Genomic DNA, 20,985 nt, shown 5'->3' on the forward strand with positions numbered 1-20,985 from the left:
CAGCTTGTACAACTCGTCTGCTGGAACCTCATACGGATGCGCGCTGTATTTATTCTTAACTTAATTGCACATTCTTTGCCAGGAATCGGGACGACGTTGCCTTCTTCGATGCATCGACTGCAGCCTTGGTGACATCTCACTCAATACAAAAGTATCACTGCTGGGCACTCTGGAACTCGCCCGGGCTGGTCAACGGCGCCAGTGCGAGGGCCTGCCCCTACAACTACAACAGATACGAACTGGCCCGAGTCGATGAACTCGAACGCAAACTGAACATGTTTGCATTAATCGTAAGTACTCGGCTCCTGTCATGAATGCTGGCTATGAACTTGGTCGTAACCAAGTGGGAAGCTGTCCGGGGAAACCTCCATTCACGCCAATTATCTTTCTTTGACCAGTTGACCTTGAAACTTATCCGGTACAGTGCAAATTATATTGTATCGATTCGCCATGCTAGACTTGTCATGAGTTGTATGGTGGGATGTTGTCAGTCTGGCTCTGCCGTCGGCGGATCCCTGACACAGTGAGGTGCCTGCGCGGGACGTGGGAAGCGCCCGGGAGCGATGCAACATGCAATTTCCACGAAAGATAGTGTTCAGTGACAATACTTGTACCGAATTGACAGTTGAAGACCACTATTTTGAACAGCGACTGCGAGGTAGAGCGTCCCGCTCACCAGCGACAAGTTCGTTAAAGATATTCATCCCGTGTTGGCAGCATTGGATGGCCAGGTGCGTTGCACAGTGTCACCCTGTGAAAATGCGGGGCTAGCGCCCAATCAGGAATCGCCAGGGTGCCGGGTCTGAGCTAGGAGACCCTCAAAAATTCTTCTTACATCCAGCTCTCAATCTCAACCTCGACTACGGATCACTCAGTGAATTTTCACCAAGAATTCTCAAAATGTCACCAGCACCTGATGGCGAGCGCGCCTCGAAAAAGAGGAAGCTTAATGGGAAACATGTCGTCAAGGTCGGCAACAAAATAATCTCGCTCGAAGGCTATTTCAACCCTCCCGCCAAGAAGGAAAAGGTAGTTCAAGAACAGCAACCGGCGCAAGAGCAGCCCACGAAAAAGACAGAAGATGAGGCGCCGGAAGCCGCGACGAAGGATGTGAAGAAGCCGGAACACACTGCGCCGTCATACATCAAGCATCAATCGAAAAGGCCGCAGGACAAGAGCAGGCCAAGATCGGGTGTTCGAGGACCGAGATGGAGGGAGGATCCGAGTCTGCTCAGAATCCGGCAGAAACTGCCTATCTGGGCTCATCGCGAAGAAATCCAAGCCCGGATGCTCCAAAACGACGTCCTACTTCTCGTTGGTGAAACTGGTTCTGGAAAAAGTACCCAGGTGCCTCAGTTTTTGGTGAGGGAGCCATGGTGCAGAAGACAAACTGTCAGCATTGATGGCGGCAGGGAGGCCAGCGTCGGCGGCATGATTGCAGTGACACAACCCCGTCGAGTTGCTGCAACGACTTTGGCTCATCGAGTCTCTCGCGAAGCCGGATCGCCACTCGGTGAGAGCCGCGAGGGAATGGTCGGTTATTCAGTCCGCTTCGACCACCAGGTCCCGAAAGGAACAAGAATCAAGTTCCTCACCGAGGGTATGCTGCTGCAGGAGCTTCTGCGGGACCCAAGCCTGCGACAGTACAGCGCGGTTGTCGTCGACGAAATACACGAGAGGAGCGTCGACGTCGACCTGGTGTCCGGCTTCCTCAAGCAGATTCTCATGAGCGACCGGAAGAGCCGAGGCGGCATACCACTCAAGGTTGTCATCATGAGTGCCACTGCCGATGTCGAGCGCATACAGGGCTTCTTCTCCCACGACACTACAGAGAGAAAAGAAGATGCCGAGGAGAACGATGCTAGAAAGTCTAGTTCAGTTGAAGTCCTGCGGATACAAGGACGCCAGTATCCAGTCAAGACAGTACACACTCCCAAGCCGGTGCCAGATATTCAAGAATCCCTTCTGAAGACAATCTTCAAAATACATATGGAAGAGCCACTCCCGGGTGACATTCTTGCTTTCCTGACTGGTCAAGAGGAAATCGAATCCGTGCAGGCACTCATCGAAGAGTATGCGGCGACACTGGCATCCAATGTTCCAAAGATCAAGGTCCTTCCTCTGTTCGGCCAACTATCGATGGAGGGTCAACACGCTGCCTTCCAACCCGTCAAAGGTGGATTTACCAGAAAGATCGTATTGGCAACCAACATCGCCGAAACATCCGTTACTGTACCTGGAGTGCGGTACGTGGTGGACGGCGGCAAAGCTAAGGTCAAGCAATACCGTGCTCGTCTAGGCATGGAATCGCTCCTGGCCAAACCCATTTCTAGATCGTCCGCCATTCAAAGAACAGGTCGAGCTGGTCGTGAAGGGCCCGGAAAATGTTTCAGACTATACACCGAGGATACCTTCGGCACCCTGCAGGAAACAGACTTGCCAGAAATTCTTCGAATCGACGTCCTAGGAGCCGTCTTGACCATGAAGGCTAGAGGGATAGATGACATCCTTGGTTTTCCGCTGATGGACACCCCGGACATTGATGCCATTGAGCGAGCATTAATTAGTCTCCACGGGCTCGGGGCGCTGGCAGACGATGGCACCATCACCGACGCAGGCCGCAAAATGGCCGGGTTCCCCATCGCAGCGCCTCTGGGCGCTGTCCTTTTGGCATCCGCCAAGCCCGAGTTCGACTGCGTTCTCGAGGCGATCGACATCATTGCCTGCATCACTTCCGGCGACGACATCTTCCACCAGCTGCAGTCAGAGGAGCAGCGCGAGGAAATCGAAGAACTCCGCAAGGAGCTTTACCGCCGCGAGGGCGATATCCTTACCTACCTCACCACGATGCAGCAATATGCCGCCGAGAACGCGGACCGCATCGAGTGGTGCAAGAAGCGAAAGGTCAACATCCGCAACATGAAGACGGCCCTCAACATCCGGAGACAGCTCCGCAGCCTCTGCGTGAAGGAGGGCCTACTCACCGAGGCCCCGCCGCCGGATCCCCAGCCTTTCAGCCCGCTGGCCCCCGAGCAGGCCGAGGCCCTGCTCAAGTGCTTCCTGCGCGGCTTCGTCTCCAAGACGGCCGTCCTGGCACCGGACGCGAGCTACGTGACGTCTCAGGGCAAGCACGTCGTCGCGATCCACCCGTCGAGCGTCTTACATGGGCAGAAGAAGGAGGCCATTATGTTCTTGGAGCACGTCTTCACGCAGAAGAACTATGCCAAGAAGGTTAGCGTCATTCAGGCGAACTGGATTGTAGAAGCATTGGAGGGCGATGCATAGACGTAGATGCTTTGATGGTTTACATTCTAGCTAGACGTGTCATGACTGTACATCTTTAATCAAACAATCTTTATCCATATTGTACACTCCATCCGCACAAGTCTCTTCTGTGCCCCATAGATCATCGTTTACGCCTGGCCATCACTTTGCCAGACTCTCACAATCCGTCGGGGTCGCAGTTTGCATGAGTCCGCTTCCCCGTCCCGACTTCCAGAGGCGATGCTCTCGACACCAGTCCATCATGGCTCCTTTTCGCCTCGCTCGCGTCTCTCGCGAATCGCCTGCATCAGCTCATACAGCTGGCCGATTTGCTCATCTACGGGTTGTCAGAAAATTCTCAAAGCCCCTGGACGCCCCCTTTTCTGCGAATTCAATCCGCGCACGGCTTTATGGGCAGTAGACTTACCACTCATCTTGGCGACCTTGACCGGGTCAATCTTCTCCCCTCGCCACTCTTCACCCTCAATCTTCTGGGCGTACAGCTGCCACTCTGTCAAGAAGCCGATCTGAGGGACGCCGTCATATGACGACCATGTCAGCAATGTGTTTCCATGAGCATTGTTTCTTTTTTCGTGTCAAAGAAAGAGAATGATGATTGTTGGTTCGGAGTAAAAAAATAAAAATAAAAATGAACAAGTTGAAAGGAGGAGAAAACGGATGCAACTGTCGTGGGGGAAAGCCTACCAGATGCGCCGGGTTGTCAACCTGGCGATGGGCGCGGAACTCGGCCTTGATGTACTCGTCGCCAAGCACTCGCATCTCGGAGGGCAGGTGCTTGCGGTGGGCGCGGAGCAGGCGGCGGTAGAGCGGGATGGGCGGCAGGAGGGCCATCGGCGCGGGTGAGAGGCCGGAGCCGACCTTGGAGACCGTGGCCGAGGCCATTCTTGTGACGAGTGACGGCCGCATGCTTCCTCTTCTAGTCCAGCCCGCCTTTTTCCTTGAGGGGGCAGGTTTGTTTTTTTATTTAAACCCAGGGTCTATGTTTTCTTTCTTCGTTGACGTATACTAGACGTGCATACAAGTGAGAAAATTAGATATGGAACAATGGCCCCGGTATCAATCGGAGGCGATATGTGCTTCAACGCTTGAAAGACGGCTTTCAGAACTGGTCAGATGCTTCAGGAGGTTTTCGCAGATATCGCCGCGTTGGGTGTTGCTGTCATGCATTTTGTGAGGTCTAGTAAGGGCCCACACAGTGCGTTTTTCTAAATCTTACACTATATGCAGGTAGTCCCCCCAGTTGATATCGCTGCCTATCTGTACAGTATTCCATTTCGAGTATGAGAATGACACATCCTTATGGGAGAGACCAACTGGAAAATGCTGCGTGATATTTTGAGGCTAATAAAACAAGTGGTAACAGGTTAGGAAGCATACTAAGTAATGATTTATACCTAGGTTGTCTATGTCAACATTCGTGAGAATGCTCATCTGCAACTCGAGCTTTGTTGAACACTTGGGTATGTAGAGAGACACCTTTGCAGCTGTGGTAGACGTTCCCAGCTAATATACAATAAGTTGAAACGACTGCGCTAGAGGAAGGTGAACCGCTCATGCATGGAACACCCCGGACCTTCAATTCTCAGGAGCCCTCAACTCTCAGACCGCTTTGCTCATAACCTGTACCAGGGCCACCTATTTCCTCAACCGTCCATTAAACTCAAACTGCAACCTCTATCCTCTTAGAACAAACTCATTGTAACAATGAACCTCGTTTTCCTCAGTATAGGTATTTGTCGTTCATGCCCTGCGAGGCAAAGTTGCTGTCGCCAGGCTGCAAAGTATCTTCATCCTGCCAGTGCACCTGTTCTGCGACAGGAATGACCGCACCCTCCCTCATCTTCTCGAGCCCTTCCCTCGTCATGACAGTCAGGGGGTGACGGTCTCCAAGAACCTGTAATCTGCCGTCAAAACACTCTTCCTGGAGCTCCAGCGCCTCTTGCAGCTCCCCAGTCATGTACAGCACGCCGGCGAGGTGTTCCATTGCCACAAGCATGTCGGGATGCTCACGCCACAGCACCCTCTCGCCAACATCCAGCACTTCTCGAAGCAAGCCCTCCGCCTCGTCAAGCCGGTGCAGCTTCACGCACCCAACGGCTACGTTCCGCTTCGACTGCAGCGTATTCGGGTGTTCTTTGCCCCTGAAGCGTTCGTCTACCTCGAGCACGTGCCGCCACATGTCATCCGCCGACTCGTGCTGGCCCTTGGCAGACCGCAGCGTCGCGATGTTGCTTATCGCTCTCATCGTCGCTCGGTGGCCCTCTCCGATGTTAGAGTTCTCCATGCACAGCGACAACACCCTCGACTCGAGCAGCTCAGCGTCTTCGTTCCTACCCGCCAGCTGCACCGTTGTCGCCAGCGCCGCGACCGCTCGCCGGAACCGCGGGCTCTTGCCACCCTTGGCTTCTTCCTGCTCAATAATCCAACTCAGTATCAGCTCGGCCTTGCCCAGCTGTCCCTGCTGGATAAAGACCTCGGCGCGATCGATACCTACGTCCAGGACCACCTTCTTCGCCCAGGACTCCGCATTGCAGGTTGCCAGCAGGTTCGTGGTCTCCAGTAAGAACTCTTCTGCCTCTTCCAGGTTGCCGCAGGACTTGTGCATCTTGGCCAGGTCCCAGAGGCCTGCAACTATCAACCAGTTTTCTGGCTCGAGGTTCTCCCGTCTCTCCCTGACGATGTCCTCGAGAGACCAGAGCGCTTCTCGCCACATCCCGACTTCGCTCAGGAGCCTGGCGTATTTGCTGTCCTGTCTGGTCCGCTTGTACCAGTCAATGTCCTCGATGCCTCCGCGTTCGAGGCACGTCTTGATATGCGGGAGTAGCTGGACAAGAAACCTCTCGTCCTCGAACCTGAAGTTCTGGTGGAAGCAGTCAAAGATGATGGAGCGAGCAGCCTGACGTTGAAATTTGAGGTCGTCCTCGCGCATCCGGTCGCTGGCCCACGAATGGACCAAACGGTGCATCGAGTGCCAGTCGTTGTTGGTCACGGATTTCTTGATCAACGAGTAGTTACTCAAGAGCGATATACCATCCAGGTAGTTTCTGTCATTCCAAGATCTATCGGGCTTGAGCTCGAAGAGCGACAGAGGAGCCGAGCTTTCCAAGTCCCCAAGCACGTCCCTGTCGATTTTCCGGTTCGTCGCCGCTCGACTGATGATTTCGTCTGGAATGTTCTCGTTGTTGTAGAAACAGAAGATGTTGAGAACCCGAAGGGCGTTGAGTGCTGCCCGTCCCCTTGAGCCATCCTCCTTCGACCTCTTCTCCAGCGCCTCATACGAGAGCTCAAAGGTGCCGTAGACCGCGGGGTTACGCTCGAATACTCCCGGATAGATGGGATCGCCCAGAAGCACCTTCCGCCGCTCCCTGAAATCGCACAGGTACGTTCCGAGTGAACAGTCCTGGTTGTCTATGTATGAGCCCGCCTGGTCAATGGCCAGAGGCAGATATCCCAGTTCCTGAACGATCTCTTTCCCGTACTTTTCGTCCCTGTCGTCGAACGTTTGTTTATGTCTCTTCGATGCTCGAAGGAGAAGAGCTAGAGCGTCTTCCTCGTTCATGGTGTCGATAGCGATGGTCTGATCGCCGCCGAGACTAGGAGAGATATCCTGCCGTCTACTTGTGAAGAGGATGTTTCCCGTATCGCCTGGAGGAATATACTTGCTTACGTCGATCGAGTCGTTGTTATCAAATACGAGGAGCCATTCGTCCCTCTTGTTCCTCTCCAGCCACTGGAGTACACGACTAATGTTCGGTTTGGATGGCTGTCCTCCGAATATCTCACCTGTCACTACTCTGAGGCTCTCGTAGATGGAGTCTTCGCTGGCAGCGTTGATCCAAAAGACCCGGTCAAACCTACGATAAAGGATGTCAGCGATACTGTAAATGATCGAAAGAGTACCGCTATATTACATACCTCGATCCGCACAAGTCCCTGAACTTGAGCGCTATCTGTGTCTTCCCGACACCACCCATGCCCCATATCCTGAGGTGCCTCCTAGGCGACGATCCCGGAGTGCGTTCACTGAAGTGTCGGTCCATCTTTTTGAGGATGTCCGTTCTCCCGGTGAATTGGGGGCTGGCGATGCCCTTTACCTGGACTTCTTGGGCAATGGCCTTCTTAGAGGCCTCTTCGGATACCGCGTGACCTGCTGGGCGTTAGGAATCTGGTAGACAGCTGGTATAGGAGGGGAACCCCGGCGCTCAAGCACGAACAAGGAAGGACTTACATGCGGCATCCAAAGGTAAACTGACTCCCTCGTTCTTGTACAACATGCTGACGACCTTGTCAATGTCTGCCGAGACCTGGACGTTGCGCAGATACTCCTCAGTCGCCGTCCGCAGCACGTGCATCTCTTTATACTTGTGAAGCTTGATGTCCGAAGCGCCGCGGTCCAGGTTGAACCGGAAATACGCGTATGGTATCCCCCGAAAACGGTCCTGCAGCGTATTATGCGTGGGTTCCGTGTCCGTCAAGGATGTCTTCGCGTACTTCAGGAGATCAAAGGTGCCATGCGATATTAAGGAGCCGCTGTCCTTCCTCGGCAACCCGGACTTTTTGGCGGCACGACGAGCTGCTGCTTCCGCATCGACATCTACATCTGCCCCTTTGTCCGTGATCTTGAGGCCGGTTCCTAAGCTAAGCAAAAAGCCCAGTTTCCTCCCGGGACCGAAGTGATCTTCCGCCTCATTCAGCACGAGCAGCGCGGGGTTGTTAAAGGACACGGCCCCGTCGATATACTGGTCCCACTCGGCTTCGATCTTGATGGAGATGGGGTCGAAGAAGGTCGGCGCTGCGGTGGTTGCCCGGGCGGCTTCCCAGATCTCAACATTGTGGGCATGGTTGCTCGTCCCCTTGTATGTGCGGAAGAGACAGGGCGTCTTCTTGTCATGAGTCGAGACAGCGCAGACAAAGGTCAGGCCCTTCTCCCTCCCGGCGTCGAGCATGACGGTCTTTTCCAGTTTCTTGCGAGCTACGATGAGTTGGATGATTCCTTCGAGCGTCTTCTCTCTGAACGTCCTGTTAAACCGCCGATTCCTCTTGCGGAAAACCTTCTCTGCGAAGTCCTCGTAGCTTTTGATCGCGTCTTCAGTATTCATGCCCATGCGGCCAAGCATAATGGCAATGAGCCTTTTAAAAGCGAGGCCGTTCTGTCAGCGCGGGGTCCCTTTAGTCCAGTGTCTCGTTGGGGGCGGCCAACCAACCCTCCGGTGCTTGTGCCACCTATCAAGTGGAAATAGTCGCGAGGCTTGGGCAACTGTTTGAGGCCGGCCACTTTTTGGAGCCTCTTCATGATCTCGTTCAGTATTACGAGTTCCGATATCCCTCTGATTCCTCCGCCGTCTTGTTGTTTTTTGTCTTGTCAGTTGGGGCACATTTCGTTCGAGCAACGGAGACACAACGCACCCAGCGACAACAGGTAGAGCGGTTCATCATTAGCCATGGTAAACTAGATGTACAATCGAAACGCAAACACAATTGAACCCAGAATTTCTATGGAAAAAAAGGAGGCCGGAAACGGGCAATGTCGGGGTATCGCAACGCTCAGCACTCAAAGGTGAGGGAACTCGGGACTTGTCCAACAGGGCGTGAGGCTCGGCAGGCCGGGTGGGAGGGAGGCGGTTGGTTCTTCAATGAAAACCGTCCAACCAACCTCTGCCCCATGTAGCCCCCTTTGGTCGAGGCACCTAGGCCAACAGAGGCCTGCTCAGCAGGCCGCCTGACGCATAATCCATGATAAGCGCCCAGCGTCCCGCCGGGGTTGAGGGGGCATGGCCACACACACCAACAGGCTCGCGATCGCCCTTCTAGGGTGCCAACGCCGGCTGCGAGCCCGCTTGTTTCATTAGGAGCCCCCACGCAGGCGTTGGTTGTGAGCTGCGCAGCCACCAACGCTGGCTGGGTCGACCCGACGGAATGGTTCTGCCACTCTGCGTGAAACGGGGAGAGGACGCCCAACTGGAATATCCACCCAGTCTGCCTGCCCGCAGAACCCGGTCCGAGGGGGCGGCAATGCATGCCGCCATGGTATGTCTGGAAGGGCAGACCGGTGTGCGGATGAGAGAGGTGGGACTTGCGAGGCGTGCCTTTGGTACCCCTCCGTGGCCCCGAGTGAGCCTCCTCAACTGAGGCTTTCGCACTTGCGAGTCTCTGGTATGCAGTGCCGTTGCCGACCTAGTTCCGAGTTGGAGAGGAGATGAATATTACTGGTGCGAGGCGGGAAAGAGCTTCGTTTCCAGGCCGTTTGGTCGTAAGCGCCGGCCGCTGTGGGGCGGATCGGACCGCTGAACGGGGTGGCGCTTTGGGTGGTGAGCAATCATGCATGAGGGGCGCCCTGCTCGCTGCGAGTTCTACGTCAAGGTTACCAATGGCTACCTTAGGAAGACCAGACTCCATCCCAAGCGCCATCACAACTCTTGGAGGACGTGGGCTTTCCCTCGCCTCTATGTCCGAGTTTCTTCATCTGGATCTCTGATCGCTTAAAAAACCACTTCGACTTTGTCATTGTCATTGAGCTGTATTCTCTGCTTACACATTCCAAGTATTACTCGCTTCTTTCATACTGAATAATCGCACCTAGCTTACCCCTCGTGGATGCGTTGACAGATGTCTCCCAGAGCCTAAATCTCTTTAGAGACAGGGCGAGGCCAAGCCCCTTCTCATCGACTTGACTTACGGCATCGTCCGTCAACCCGGGCTGTGAAGGATGGAACCCAAAGCCATGGGAGAGGAGCCGTCACAAAGCCCAGAAACAAGATCAGCTCCCCCAAGGGTTTCCCACCACCATTTAATCCACTTCCGCGCAGCCCCCTCGTTGTAGACGATGCTTGACCTCATCATCCGATTATCCCAGGTGTTCTCCTTCAGCCATGTCGCTCTCTCCCTCTCCCCAAGCAAGTGGCGCCGACTTAAGGGGGGCGCTTGACCAAAAGCACCATCCCCCGTGTCCTCCCAGATGGACTGTTTGGAATACAATGATAGTAACAAGGCCGTCGACATGGCAGGCCATGGCGGGAAAATCCACAGGCAAGACACATACCTACCTCTCGAGATAACTCCACCACCAGCCAGATCAGAGTTCGTTTTTCCGTGCCGCATCTCCGCCGGCGGAGTCGGTGGGAGGCACAAACTGTACACCCGCATCCGCCTAGTCGGCTGGACACAACCACTCAGTGGCTCAGCAACCGAGACATCGGACGATCCGTGCATGCTGCGGCTGTCCTGAGGGGCCTCATTTATGAGTTGAGACAGCAAGTGGGAAACCCTCACGGAACTTACGGCGGTGCCGTCGACCGTTCACATTGGCACATGTCACTGTCGGCGACAATGGTTGCCTTGTTGAAATCGACTTCATATTCGTCGTGCCAAGTAACCCCCCATCCAAAATCAACGCCTGCAGACCACCCAGAGCCGAGCCACCAAGCAAACCAGCATTTCTATCCCTGTCTATGAACAAGGTAATATTGAACCTCGCCCGTCTATGAAGCTGGCACTCCAGCCTTGAGCATCGCCATCTCCGGCGCGGTAAAGCCGTTGCCTAGGTAGGCGAACCGATTCTGCCTCGCGTTCTCGTACGTGTACTCCCAATCCTCGCCCCTGAAGTGCTCCAGCATGCGGATGAAGTGCATCCGGCTTCCGGGGTGCACCCCCGTCACGGGACCCTGGACCTCGCCCTGCTTGTACCATGACCTGCATCCGCCTGCGAACGCCGTACGCGGCATGATGGCGGCGATGTGCTCGAAGTAGTCTTCCACGGCCGCTTCTGACGGGGCAATAGACCGAACGCCTTCCGTCTGGCACTTGAGAATTATATTGGCGATGTAGGTGGCGATATGCTCGCTCAGGGTAACAACGTCTCCCTGTACGATGGGAGCATTGGGGCCAAGAAACCCTACGGAGGAGAGACAACCGTCAGTGCTGGACCGGCGAGTAGCGAGTGAATGACTTACTAAAGTAGTTGGGCAGCCCTGCAACAGCGAGAGACATGTAGGCCTTGGGTGTTTGCTCAGACCAAATATCCTGTAAGTTGCCCTGTCGGCCAACAAGCGGGAACGAGGGACGAAATGACGAGTCGAAGCCTGTGGCACAGATAATAGCATCGATCTCGAGGATCTCCCCGTTGGCCAACTCTATTCCCTGAGCCACAAATCTCTTGATAGCGTCCGTGTGAAGAGAAACCCTCGGGTCGTGGAACGATTCAAGATATCCAGACGCAGGGGTGAGCCGCTTGCACCCCAGAGGAAATTCGGGTATCAGCTGCTTGCAGAGTGTCTCGTTCCCCCCGAGCATGGCCGTCATGAACTCCTTCGTCTTTCCCAATGCCCATACCTGTTGGGGACTGCCCGCAATGAGAGAAACGGCGAATTTGATATTGGAATCCATCTCAAGCGTCTGTGAAAATTTCTTGTAGAAAGCCGGGTCGGTCTTGAACCGCTCAATCGTCGCCAGAGAGAAGCGTTCAAGCTCGTCCATCTCAATCTCCTCAAGGAGAGCAGCTGAATGTCCCATCTTCATCGTTGTGACCCGCGGTGGGATGATCAGGGTAGGTGTCCGGATGATGTGATGCAGCTTCTTCACGTCTGCTTTGGTATAAGTCTATTGCGGGCGCTAAGACGGCAAGTTGGACCACTTACCAGGTCTCATGGCTGGGACGATTTGGACACCCGAGGCTCCATTTCCAATTACAGCCACCGTCTTGTTCGCGTAGTCAAAGTCCTTGGGCCAGTTTGCACTGTGGACCAAGGTGCCCTTGTAGTCGGACATGCCTTCCACGTCTGGCCACCTCCATTTGCTGAACAGGTCAGATCCAGTGTATCGGTAAGGACTAGAGGGGAAGGACATACTTCAATATTCCTGATGCGTCGATGACAAAGTTGGCGTGGTCCCCGAAGACGGCGCCAGTCTTCAGGTCCTTAATCTGCAGCTCCCATACTGCCTTAGCTTCAGACCACGCCGCTCCGACGATCTGATGCAAGGTCTTGATGTAGGGCCGCAGGTTCTCTTCGTCGCATACCTGGCACAGGTACTCCTCTATCTCGGCCGCGGGGGCGAAGAAGCTCGACCAGGATGGGTTCGGTCTCCAGGAGAATTGGTAGTTGTGGCTGGGCACGTCGCACTTGCACCCAGGGTAGCGGTTCTCGAACCACGTGCCTCCGACGTTCTCGTTCTTCTCGTAGACTGCGAGCTCGTACGTCGAAGCACCAAGCGTGTTTCTAAGGGTACGGATCAGGTTGATCCCACTCGCCCCGGCGCCAATCCCGACGATCCGGATGGGCCGCGGCGTTCCGAACGGCGCTTCACGTATCGAGTAGGCGGCAGTGCTACGATCAGAATGGCCGGATCCGCTGCCATGAGCGTCGACATGGCGAGAAAGTTGGGGGCCCTGGCGTGTCATTGTGATGTTGGATGAGTTGTAACGAGCTAACCAGGAAGAAAGCAATGAGGAAGGAAGGCCTGGTTTATATCTCAGCAAGGTTGCAGGAGGGGCCAAGTTCTGGAGATGATGCCGGCCAGTGGCTGCAAACTATCTCTTTCTGAACAAGCGCCTTTCTGATACTCGTGTGGTGGAGTTACGCCTGAGAGGAGGGTACGGACGGCGACTTTGAGCTTTGGCAGGTTGGCAGGTTGGGGTGCATCAGCTTGTTACGGAGAATAGCCAATGGATGCAAATGAGTTATTGCCGACGATGAGTGGTTGGATAAGGTAAACTAGAAAGACCAAAGAGGAAGAAGCAACGGAAGGTACATTGTAATGGTCATGGCCTGCTTCCTTTGTGGGAAGCAAAGTCCGAGGAGAGTCTTAATTGGACTTCCACAACTTACACCACGGGACACACCACCACCACCCCGCCCCAGCTACGAGCTAGCGCGTCACAACTCGCTATCAAAAATTGAAGGGATTCATGGTTAGAAAATAAAGAAAAGAGGGAAAAAAAGAGACAGCTCACATGGAACAAACCAGTGCGCTCGAGAGACTCCAATGAATATGGATACCCTCAGTTGAAGCCATGTTGTGAGAGGGTCTGCAACAGGCGTCGTTGTTGGTCGGTTTACGACGGGCAGCGTATCAATATCGGGGTTGTGTGGAACGGCAGAGATGTGGCTGCACGTATCCAAAGACTCTGGAACAAGGCTGGCCCATGAAAAGAGAGCAGAATTGACGACATGGCTTGTCTGCACGCCTGCTAGCTTGTTGCGGCCAAGCAAGGTCCGATTACCAGAGGGCCACCCCGACTGGATGTGATCGTAAATCGTCCAACCACGGCAAGAGACCGGGCTGAGGGGTGTTCAAGGTATGGATCTAGAGCGGTGAGTGGCGAATCACGACCCTCGCCGAGATGGCAGATGGAGGCTTGGAAGCCGGAGCTGGATCGTGGCGATTGCCGTGGACGGGGGGGAGGAGGGGCAACATGGGGCGGATACATATACTACAGGTAGTGTGAAAAGGACAGCCATTGGAATAAGGCCCCCGGCCGTCTCCGGGAACCAAAGGTGATGCGGGCACGAGTTTAAGCAGCTTCGACCCCGATGTTTGCGCGTCAGCGGACATAAATCCTATCCGGTAACCCAAGTGCCGACGAACACCCGCGGCGGATTGTAATGCCCGGTTGCGCAGATCGCGGAGAGCAGGATCGTGAGAGCCGGGCCCAGCTTCAATTTGCCGTGAGATGATTCGGCCCCGCACACTTTGATGGAGGGGGGGAGGGCTTGGTTCTTGCGCGTTTGCTGACCACTGAAACACGAGATCTCGCGGGATGCACCGGAGCACGAGGCTCAACATGTACAAGATCCTCCGGCCTCGAGACGCGGTGGTGTGTCTGTCCTGGTAGATATCTGCAGCCGAACCATGGAATCATGCGGAAAAGGGCTTGAACGGTGGCGCCAAAACGGCCGCTCTCCAGCTTGAGGCTTTGGCGTAATGTGTGCGCGAAAGACGCAGTCAGATGCGCCAGAGGAGATGGGCTCAGCTGCTGAATACACTCCCGATCGCCAGCCTATCAAGGCTGCAGCTTCGCCCTCGCCATCCAACCGATTCAGCGCGCCTGGGATGTACAGAGACATAAGCACGAGATCCGAAGGCCGAGGGAAGGCGGCTCTGGGAAGAAAGACAATGAATCTGTAGAATCTTTGTCTGGGTGCTGCATTGCAGAACGCCCCCCCTTGGAAGCTGTTAGTTATTGGCTCGTTTGCGACGAAAGCCATGTTGAGTCAAAAGAGTTTAGACTGCTTTTGAGGTGCTGATATGCAAGTACTTTTGGGATTTTTTTTCTTTTACAGCGGCAAACAAAAGCAAGCATACATGTTGGCAATGTTGGACTTTGAAACGAAGTCAACAGCCAACCGAGTACAAACCGCCAGTGCAAGCTTGAGAGGATTTCGGTTGATTCAATGTAGCAGAAATAACTCTCCGAAGTACAGATTCGATGGCATGAGTTTTCACCCTTTCGTCCCTCCATCGTACTCGGTGAGCCTCCAATAGGAGATCGCGTTTCGCACAGCTTGGTGCGAGCCCGCCCCCACATTTGATAGGTCTCTTCCCTCGACTTAGCTTTTGTTCGGTACGTACAAAATTCCTGCAACCCCGCGGCACATCCCACTCCAGAATACCTCATGGCGTCCTCATCATTCTCCTTCGGCTTCGGCGGCGATGACATAGAGGACGACTCTGTCCCGGCCGCCGAGGCCTCCGTGCCCGCCCCGGAGCCCGAGACCCCGCAGTCCGCTGCAGCCAGCGCCTTCCCGGTCCCCGGCAAGCCCCAGCTACCGCCTACCAGCCACGACCTGCAGGAGATGCTCTCGAAGCTACCCTCAAAGGTCGCATTCGGCACACTGGGTGTCACCCTGGATGATGGCAGCATTACTCAAATCCCGCGTCGTGAGCTGTGGGACGTGCGAGTGCAACTCATGGCCGAGGATGAAGCCGCCAGTGAAGGCCCCGACGCTGAAGGACTTGGCAGCCACGACGTTAAGACGGGCGTCTACGAAGGCGGCTTCAAGAGCTGGGAGAGCAGTGTGGACCTCGTCAAGGTCCTTGCCAGTGGCCAGTACTTGGATTTGCTGAAGCAGCGGCCTCTCCGAGTGATTGAGGTACGAGACTGGCGCGTCTCTTGTTCAGGTAGCAACGGAAACTAACAAAACACAGCTTGGATGCGGCACGGCGCTCCCTTCTCTTGCCCTCTTGCAGTGGACTATGAGGGACACAGCCCCAAGGTCGCCGCTTTTGCTCACGCTTGCCGACTACAACCCGACGGTCCTGCAGCTGGTCACGCTGCCCAACTTCATCCTCGCCTGGGCTCTTGAACGGAAAGACCATAACCCAGTTTTGCAGGAGGCATTTGCCATGGAAGATGAGCTCGAACTCACACCCGAGGTTTTGCGGCAATTCCAGGACTTCCTTTCGTCTTCTCAAATTTCTCTTAACTTCATTTCTGGCGGTTGGTCGGTGGAGCTGGTCGATCTCTTGTACGAGACTCAGTCCAAGCTGGACAAGGCCGACACTTTTGACACCCTGCTTATTGGGGCCGAGACCATATACTCGCCGTTCGCCCTGGAAGCTTTCAATGAGATGATTTTTGCCATCCTTAGCAGGGAGCAGAGCGAGCGCAATGACTGCCAGTCGCAGGCGCTGGTTGGCGCCAAGAGACTCTACTTTGGAGTTGGAGGTTCACTTGATGACTTTGTCGACAGGGCTAGAGGAAAAGGCGCAACGGTGACACAGGTTAGGGAGGAGACGGAGGGTGTTCGGCGGGGAGTCGTCCACTGCACACTGAGTTCCCGTTAATATAATTCGTTCCAGACCAAACCGTTGATGATATTTCTGTTAATGACCTCGCCACCGCCACGTCGGTGCCGTCATGCCTGATCCCTATCCCACGCCTTCCGGGACGGATGTCTTGGCGCAACGGCGCATGCTTGGGCGAGTCGAGCCATGCCGGCCAAGCCATAGAGCATTCCAGGGCGAGACACGGAACCTCTCCCGAACGATGTGCTAGCTCTTGGTAAGGGTCCTCGGTGGCACGGTGATCTGTAACAGTTGCAGGAGTGGGAGGCACCGAGCATGCCATGTACGTATGCCCTGAAATTCGAACCAGACATAATGTCTTGCGAGTTTTGGTTTGGATAGATCGACGATTTGACCCAAGCCCACCACCCGTGGGTGTTAGACACGTGAGACGTCTTTGCCCTGCCTGATGGGTGCGGCTGTAGCGTTGCAGAATAGGCATCAGGCTGGGGTTTTCTGTCTTGTCCACTGGGTGATGCGACACGGAACAACATCGACAGTTGTCCAGCGCCGACATTCCCGCCACCGCCATTGGACCGCGGCCCTTTACATCACCCAATACAAGCAGTGTACCATTTTCGGCGCACATCCATTCCAGCAGGGTGTCAGATTGAAACTCATGTTGGGGCTAGCAGGCTTTGTCCTCTCGGGCAAAGAGCGATTTGCCACGAGCCGACATCGATCGCGCGGCTGGTCGAAAGGAGCGTCAGGTCTGAGGGAAAGCACGGAGGGCCAAGCCTGTCACGGAGACGGCGACCTCAGCTTGAAACTCAAAGGTGCCAAGATGTTGACCACTGGAGCCGAGTTGCTGAATCTGAAGATTTGTTCCGAAGCTTCTGACGAATTGCATATCATCGTAAACAGCCTCGAAATTGATGGATTCTTGGAAGCATTCGGACGACAGTCAAGCCCAGCGATACCCTGCCGATGCTGCTGGCTTTCCCGTCGTCGGCCGCGGAGCCCTTCAGGTGGATGCTCACCGGATCTTCTTCTGGAGTGCCTGTGCATGTGCAGGGTCAAGGGCCCAATGGACTCTGGGCCCGCCAGGTGATGTTAGATCAGGCAATAGCGCACAGGGCAAGGACCACGACACATAATGCAGGTACCGTGCAAGCCGTGAAATAGCGCGTTCTGGAGAGATTTGGCCAATAACGGCCCCCGTAGCGGGCCACCGGCTGGGTGCGATAGTACATGGAAATTGCAGTTGATGAAAATGCAATTGAGCGACCCGACGTCGTTGCATCTCATTGAACACATTATGAAGGCACCCCCGTTCGCCGAATTGGAGCGAGATTGCCGTGGTTGCGTGACGTGATGGTACTATGTAAGGCCCAGCGAGGTACGGTACGGACATGGCACACTGAATTGTGCAGCGTGCGCATGTACCACGATACCCTAGGCGAGCGAGAGAGGGGCGGGATGGAATGTACGGCACGGATCAGGCGGGTGACGGCGAGAGTAAATCTTCTGCCCCCAGCGCGCCTCGGTAGATCCTCATCAGGTGATGCGGAAAGGCCGCAGCCTGTTGTTACTGTCATGATCGATATGGCGATACCCTATTTCAGAAGGATGTGCGTCTGGCCATCGTAGTTAAACGGGTACGAGATCACAGCAGCGTCAGCACATGCATTGAATCGATATTGCCTTGGTGAAGAAAATAAAAGGAACTTTGTGTGTTCGTATCAGCAGCTGACCTGCTGTCTCATGCATCATGCCAGCGCCCCCCCAACGAAACAAACGTCTTGCGCCGGGCACGGAAGGCTGACGACGGCCGCTCAGGGCCCCAGCACATATCAGTAAAGACGCTGAAATACAGATTCCACTTGAGGAGACTCAGTATTCGTCGGGCGTCGTCATCTTCCAATAATGTGGTGGGGGAGTCTCGAGCTGTCATGGTCATCCTGCATCGATGATCGGACCGCAGGCGGTTCGTAACTGGTCCGCGGCAAGTAGAGTTTTGGCCTCGAGCGATCGAACACGAGACGGAAAGGAGGGTGGAGGGATGGACGCTGTCAGTTACTGCTGCAGGCAGAGCAGGGCGGCAGCGGCAGCAACACTCGCGCATTCCCATGGGGCAAAAAATGTGCTTTTTTTTGTTATTGTCCAATGCGACGGTCTTCGGGGGCGATGCCGTCACAGCGAGTGAGATTTTCCTTGCTCGTTTTGGAGTGGTCTCTCTGTGCCTCCCTTGCTGCGCCTCAAAAGACCCAGATCGACAGGAACCTCCCACTGTCGGGCGAGAACGAGCAAAGCGGGTTAGGAAGAACATGAGCGAGAGAGGCAGGGATTGGCGCAAAGCAGGGCAGCCGAGGGTCTTGGGGCATCCCGTTCCAGCGGGTTCCAGCGGATGTTACTTGCAGTGGAGTGAGACGTGGAGGATTGTACCATTGCCAGGCGCAATGTTTGAATCGTTGGACGGCGATGGCGATGTGGAAGGGCACACCACCATTCACCGTTCAGCGTCAACCGTTAATCGTTCAGGCTCGTGGAAGGGTTTCAATAGGGGGCCTCGGGCGACACCGGGGGATGAAGGCCATCCACTAGTAGCGTTGGGAAAGGCAATGCTCTGAATGCTTACCTGGAAGCAAAGGCGTCCATCCAACCTGGGAGACTTGGTCTCCAACATTGGCTGAGTAGGCTAAGCATATCGGGCAACGGCGCGCAAATGGTGAGGCCCAGGTGGCGCCTCCAACAGCTCAGCTTGCGATCTTGTCGCACTCGATGGGCCATGGCCTATGAGGGGTGGACGGAACAAGGAATTGGGGAGGAAAGAAAACGACAGGATTCCTGAAGCCGCCTGGTGCCCTCCCTCCCTGGCGTTCGCCAAGTTCCTCTCTGTGACAGGGGTACCCTACCAGAGTTTTTCTCGCACTAGTTCCGTTTCGACACTAGTGCCACCCCTGTTGCCGGGGCTGCTGGGAAAAAGTGGGAAGGTTCCGTCCAGGCCGTTGTTACTTCCCTCATTTGCGACGAATGGAACGGCGCCGACTGTGACTCGTAGCTCGCGCCAGCGGGAGCCGTGATGCTCGCCCGCGGCCTCCTTGGAGACACGAAGAAGGTGCGCGGTTGCTGTTGCGTTGCTGCGTTGGGGACTTGTTGTGATTGCGCCATTGCAAAGTTGGCGGAAATGGAAGGCTCCCTCCATCGTGCTTCGTCATGTATATACCTTCTGTATTGTATTAAGTTCAAGTGTGCACTTCTTTTCCTTTTTCATGATCCAACATTCCATCGTATCCAAACAACATCGTTTAGGCACCGCACCCCAATACTCGACTACGTCCGCCACCTCAACACAGACGCACCACCACCCACTCCATCGTACCCCAGAATCCAAATTACCGTAGTGGTCTCTTTTGTTGGTACTGCCTTGCTGGTTCTTCCTCACCACCCACACCCCCCCCAGCTTGCATTCGAGTAATTATAGCAAAAGCTCCGTCTGCTATAGCACGCTAGGTACTGATGTAAGTCGCATGCCTCCACCAACCCGCACCCCCCTTCCTTTCATGCTCTACCCCTGATTGTGCTTCGCCTAATTTCGCGCCGGCGAGACGGGGAAGCCTTTTTCTACTCCCTCCCCCCCTCCCTCGCCGGTGCCTGTTTCTCTCTCTTGTCTCCTCACGAGCTTCCCGACATTCGTTGTTGACAACTTTTTTTTTTTTATACAAGATTACAGTACCTAATAACCCTACACTCTTTCACTACTTAATTTTCGAAGAAAAAAAGACACCCTCGAAACCGTCACAATGAAGAGCTTCACCTCCGTCCTCGTCGCTGGCTTCGCCGCTCTCGCTCAGGCTGTCCAGCTTACCAACAGCGACTTCAACATCCAGGCCGGTCAACCTTTCGAGATCACCTGGTCTGATGCCCAGGGCCCCGTCACCCTCAACCTGAAGAACGGCCCCAGCACCGACCTGAAGACCGTCAGTGTCATTGCTTGTATGTTGACCCGCCCACTCATTAAGCTACGAGATCTTTCCGCTGACCTTTATCACAGCTGGCCAGACTGGCACTTCCTTCACCTGGACCCCCTCTACCACCCTGCCCACCGACCAGTACGCCATTGAGATCACCGACAGCTCCGGCACCCCCAACTACAGCGGACAGTTCAACCTGGTCACCTCTGTCACCGCTTCTGCGTCCGTCTCCACGACTGCCGTCTCTAGCGCCGTGTCCACCACCGTCATCTCGACTATCACTTCTTCCGCCTCCGTCTCTTCGTCTGCTGAGACCAGCGCTGTCACCTCTGCTGCTAACTCCACCACCGTTGCCTCCACCGTCTCTACTAGCACCCGTGCCAGCACCCGTACGTAGCTCTGCCACGATGCAACGAAGACGCTTTACTGACAAATCAACAGGCACCAGCTCTACTACCGGTTCCACCACTTCTACCACCACTGTCCCCGGTGAGGCTGGCCGCATTGGTTCCCCCATTGCCCTTATCGGCCTCACCATCGCTGCTATGCTCTACTTCCAGTAAGCGGGGATTAGAAGGTTGTGTTGAGTCAGTTGACTAGTATATGATGCGAACAAGGGTTTATAATAGAGTAATGCGATCCAAGAATGATCAGGGACGAGGCGTTGCTTTGGAACGTAGGATGGCTGAGTAGCACAACGCTCTCACAGAAGCAGACGAAAGAAAACGGCGTGTGTCTTACGTGTATCTAATTCGTCAAGGCTTGTACACACAATCAATCAGCAAATCAATGCATTGCTGCCTCTACCAATCAACATCTTCAACCCTACTACACCCTCCGTGACTACTTGGCATGTCCAATGTGCAACATGAAAACACCCAACCCCGCGTTATTTTGTTGCCTGATCAGGTCGCATGCATGCCTTGGCCGTTTGTCCACAGTGACATGACACTTGTCGGCTGCGTGCCCTGTCCCGCTCGACATGCGACCGTACGGGCGGGCGCGA

General features: G+C 54.9%; 7 protein-coding genes across 7 annotated transcripts; 3 read left to right on the plus strand and 4 right to left on the minus strand.

Moving 5' to 3' along the window:
• Positions 1–900: 900 nt before the first annotated feature.
• EsH8_I_001102 (uncharacterized protein) lies at positions 901–3,285 on the plus strand (the record flags this gene model as incomplete). Its single annotated transcript, XM_083268515.1, has 1 exon — positions 901–3,285. The coding sequence occupies one exon, from the start codon at positions 901–903 to the stop codon at positions 3,283–3,285; it is 2,385 nt and encodes a 794-aa protein (XP_083118953.1).
• A 239-nt stretch (positions 3,286–3,524) lies between these two features.
• On the minus strand, positions 3,525–4,191 carry EsH8_I_001103 (succinate dehydrogenase assembly factor 3; the record flags this gene model as incomplete). Its single annotated transcript, XM_083268516.1, has 3 exons — positions 3,525–3,601; positions 3,692–3,791; positions 3,970–4,191. The coding sequence occupies 3 exons, from the start codon at positions 4,189–4,191 to the stop codon at positions 3,525–3,527; spliced, it is 399 nt and encodes a 132-aa protein (XP_083118954.1).
• Positions 4,192–5,005: 814 nt separating this feature from the next.
• On the minus strand, positions 5,006–8,728 carry EsH8_I_001104 (uncharacterized protein; the record flags this gene model as incomplete). The annotated part of the gene is made up of 5 exons (XM_083268517.1): positions 5,006–7,139; positions 7,201–7,432; positions 7,514–8,415; positions 8,490–8,628; positions 8,692–8,728. The coding sequence occupies 5 exons, from the start codon at positions 8,726–8,728 to the stop codon at positions 5,006–5,008; spliced, it is 3,444 nt and encodes a 1,147-aa protein (XP_083118955.1).
• Positions 8,729–9,972: 1,244 nt separating this feature from the next.
• Positions 9,973–10,494, minus strand: EsH8_I_001105 (uncharacterized protein; the record flags this gene model as incomplete). The annotated part of the gene is made up of 1 exon (XM_083268518.1): positions 9,973–10,494. The coding sequence occupies one exon, from the start codon at positions 10,492–10,494 to the stop codon at positions 9,973–9,975; it is 522 nt and encodes a 173-aa protein (XP_083118956.1).
• Positions 10,495–10,763: 269 nt separating this feature from the next.
• Positions 10,764–12,679, minus strand: EsH8_I_001106 (flavin-containing monooxygenase; the record flags this gene model as incomplete). Its single annotated transcript, XM_083268519.1, has 4 exons — positions 10,764–11,176; positions 11,235–11,864; positions 11,919–12,076; positions 12,129–12,679. The coding sequence occupies 4 exons, from the start codon at positions 12,677–12,679 to the stop codon at positions 10,764–10,766; spliced, it is 1,752 nt and encodes a 583-aa protein (XP_083118957.1).
• A 2,215-nt stretch (positions 12,680–14,894) lies between these two features.
• On the plus strand, positions 14,895–16,065 carry EsH8_I_001107 (protein-histidine N-methyltransferase; the record flags this gene model as incomplete). The annotated part of the gene is made up of 2 exons (XM_083268520.1): positions 14,895–15,371; positions 15,427–16,065. The coding sequence occupies 2 exons, from the start codon at positions 14,895–14,897 to the stop codon at positions 16,063–16,065; spliced, it is 1,116 nt and encodes a 371-aa protein (XP_083118958.1).
• Positions 16,066–19,808: 3,743 nt separating this feature from the next.
• Positions 19,809–20,542, plus strand: EsH8_I_001108 (GPI anchored serine-threonine rich family protein; the record flags this gene model as incomplete). Its single annotated transcript, XM_083268521.1, has 3 exons — positions 19,809–20,001; positions 20,060–20,368; positions 20,421–20,542. The coding sequence occupies 3 exons, from the start codon at positions 19,809–19,811 to the stop codon at positions 20,540–20,542; spliced, it is 624 nt and encodes a 207-aa protein (XP_083118959.1).
• Positions 20,543–20,985: the final 443 nt, after the last annotated feature.

The sequence above is a fragment of the Colletotrichum jinshuiense genome, chromosome 1, assembly GCF_051148585.1.
Source record: "Colletotrichum jinshuiense chromosome 1, complete sequence".
NCBI classification, from domain to species: domain Eukaryota; kingdom Fungi; phylum Ascomycota; class Sordariomycetes; order Glomerellales; family Glomerellaceae; genus Colletotrichum; species Colletotrichum jinshuiense.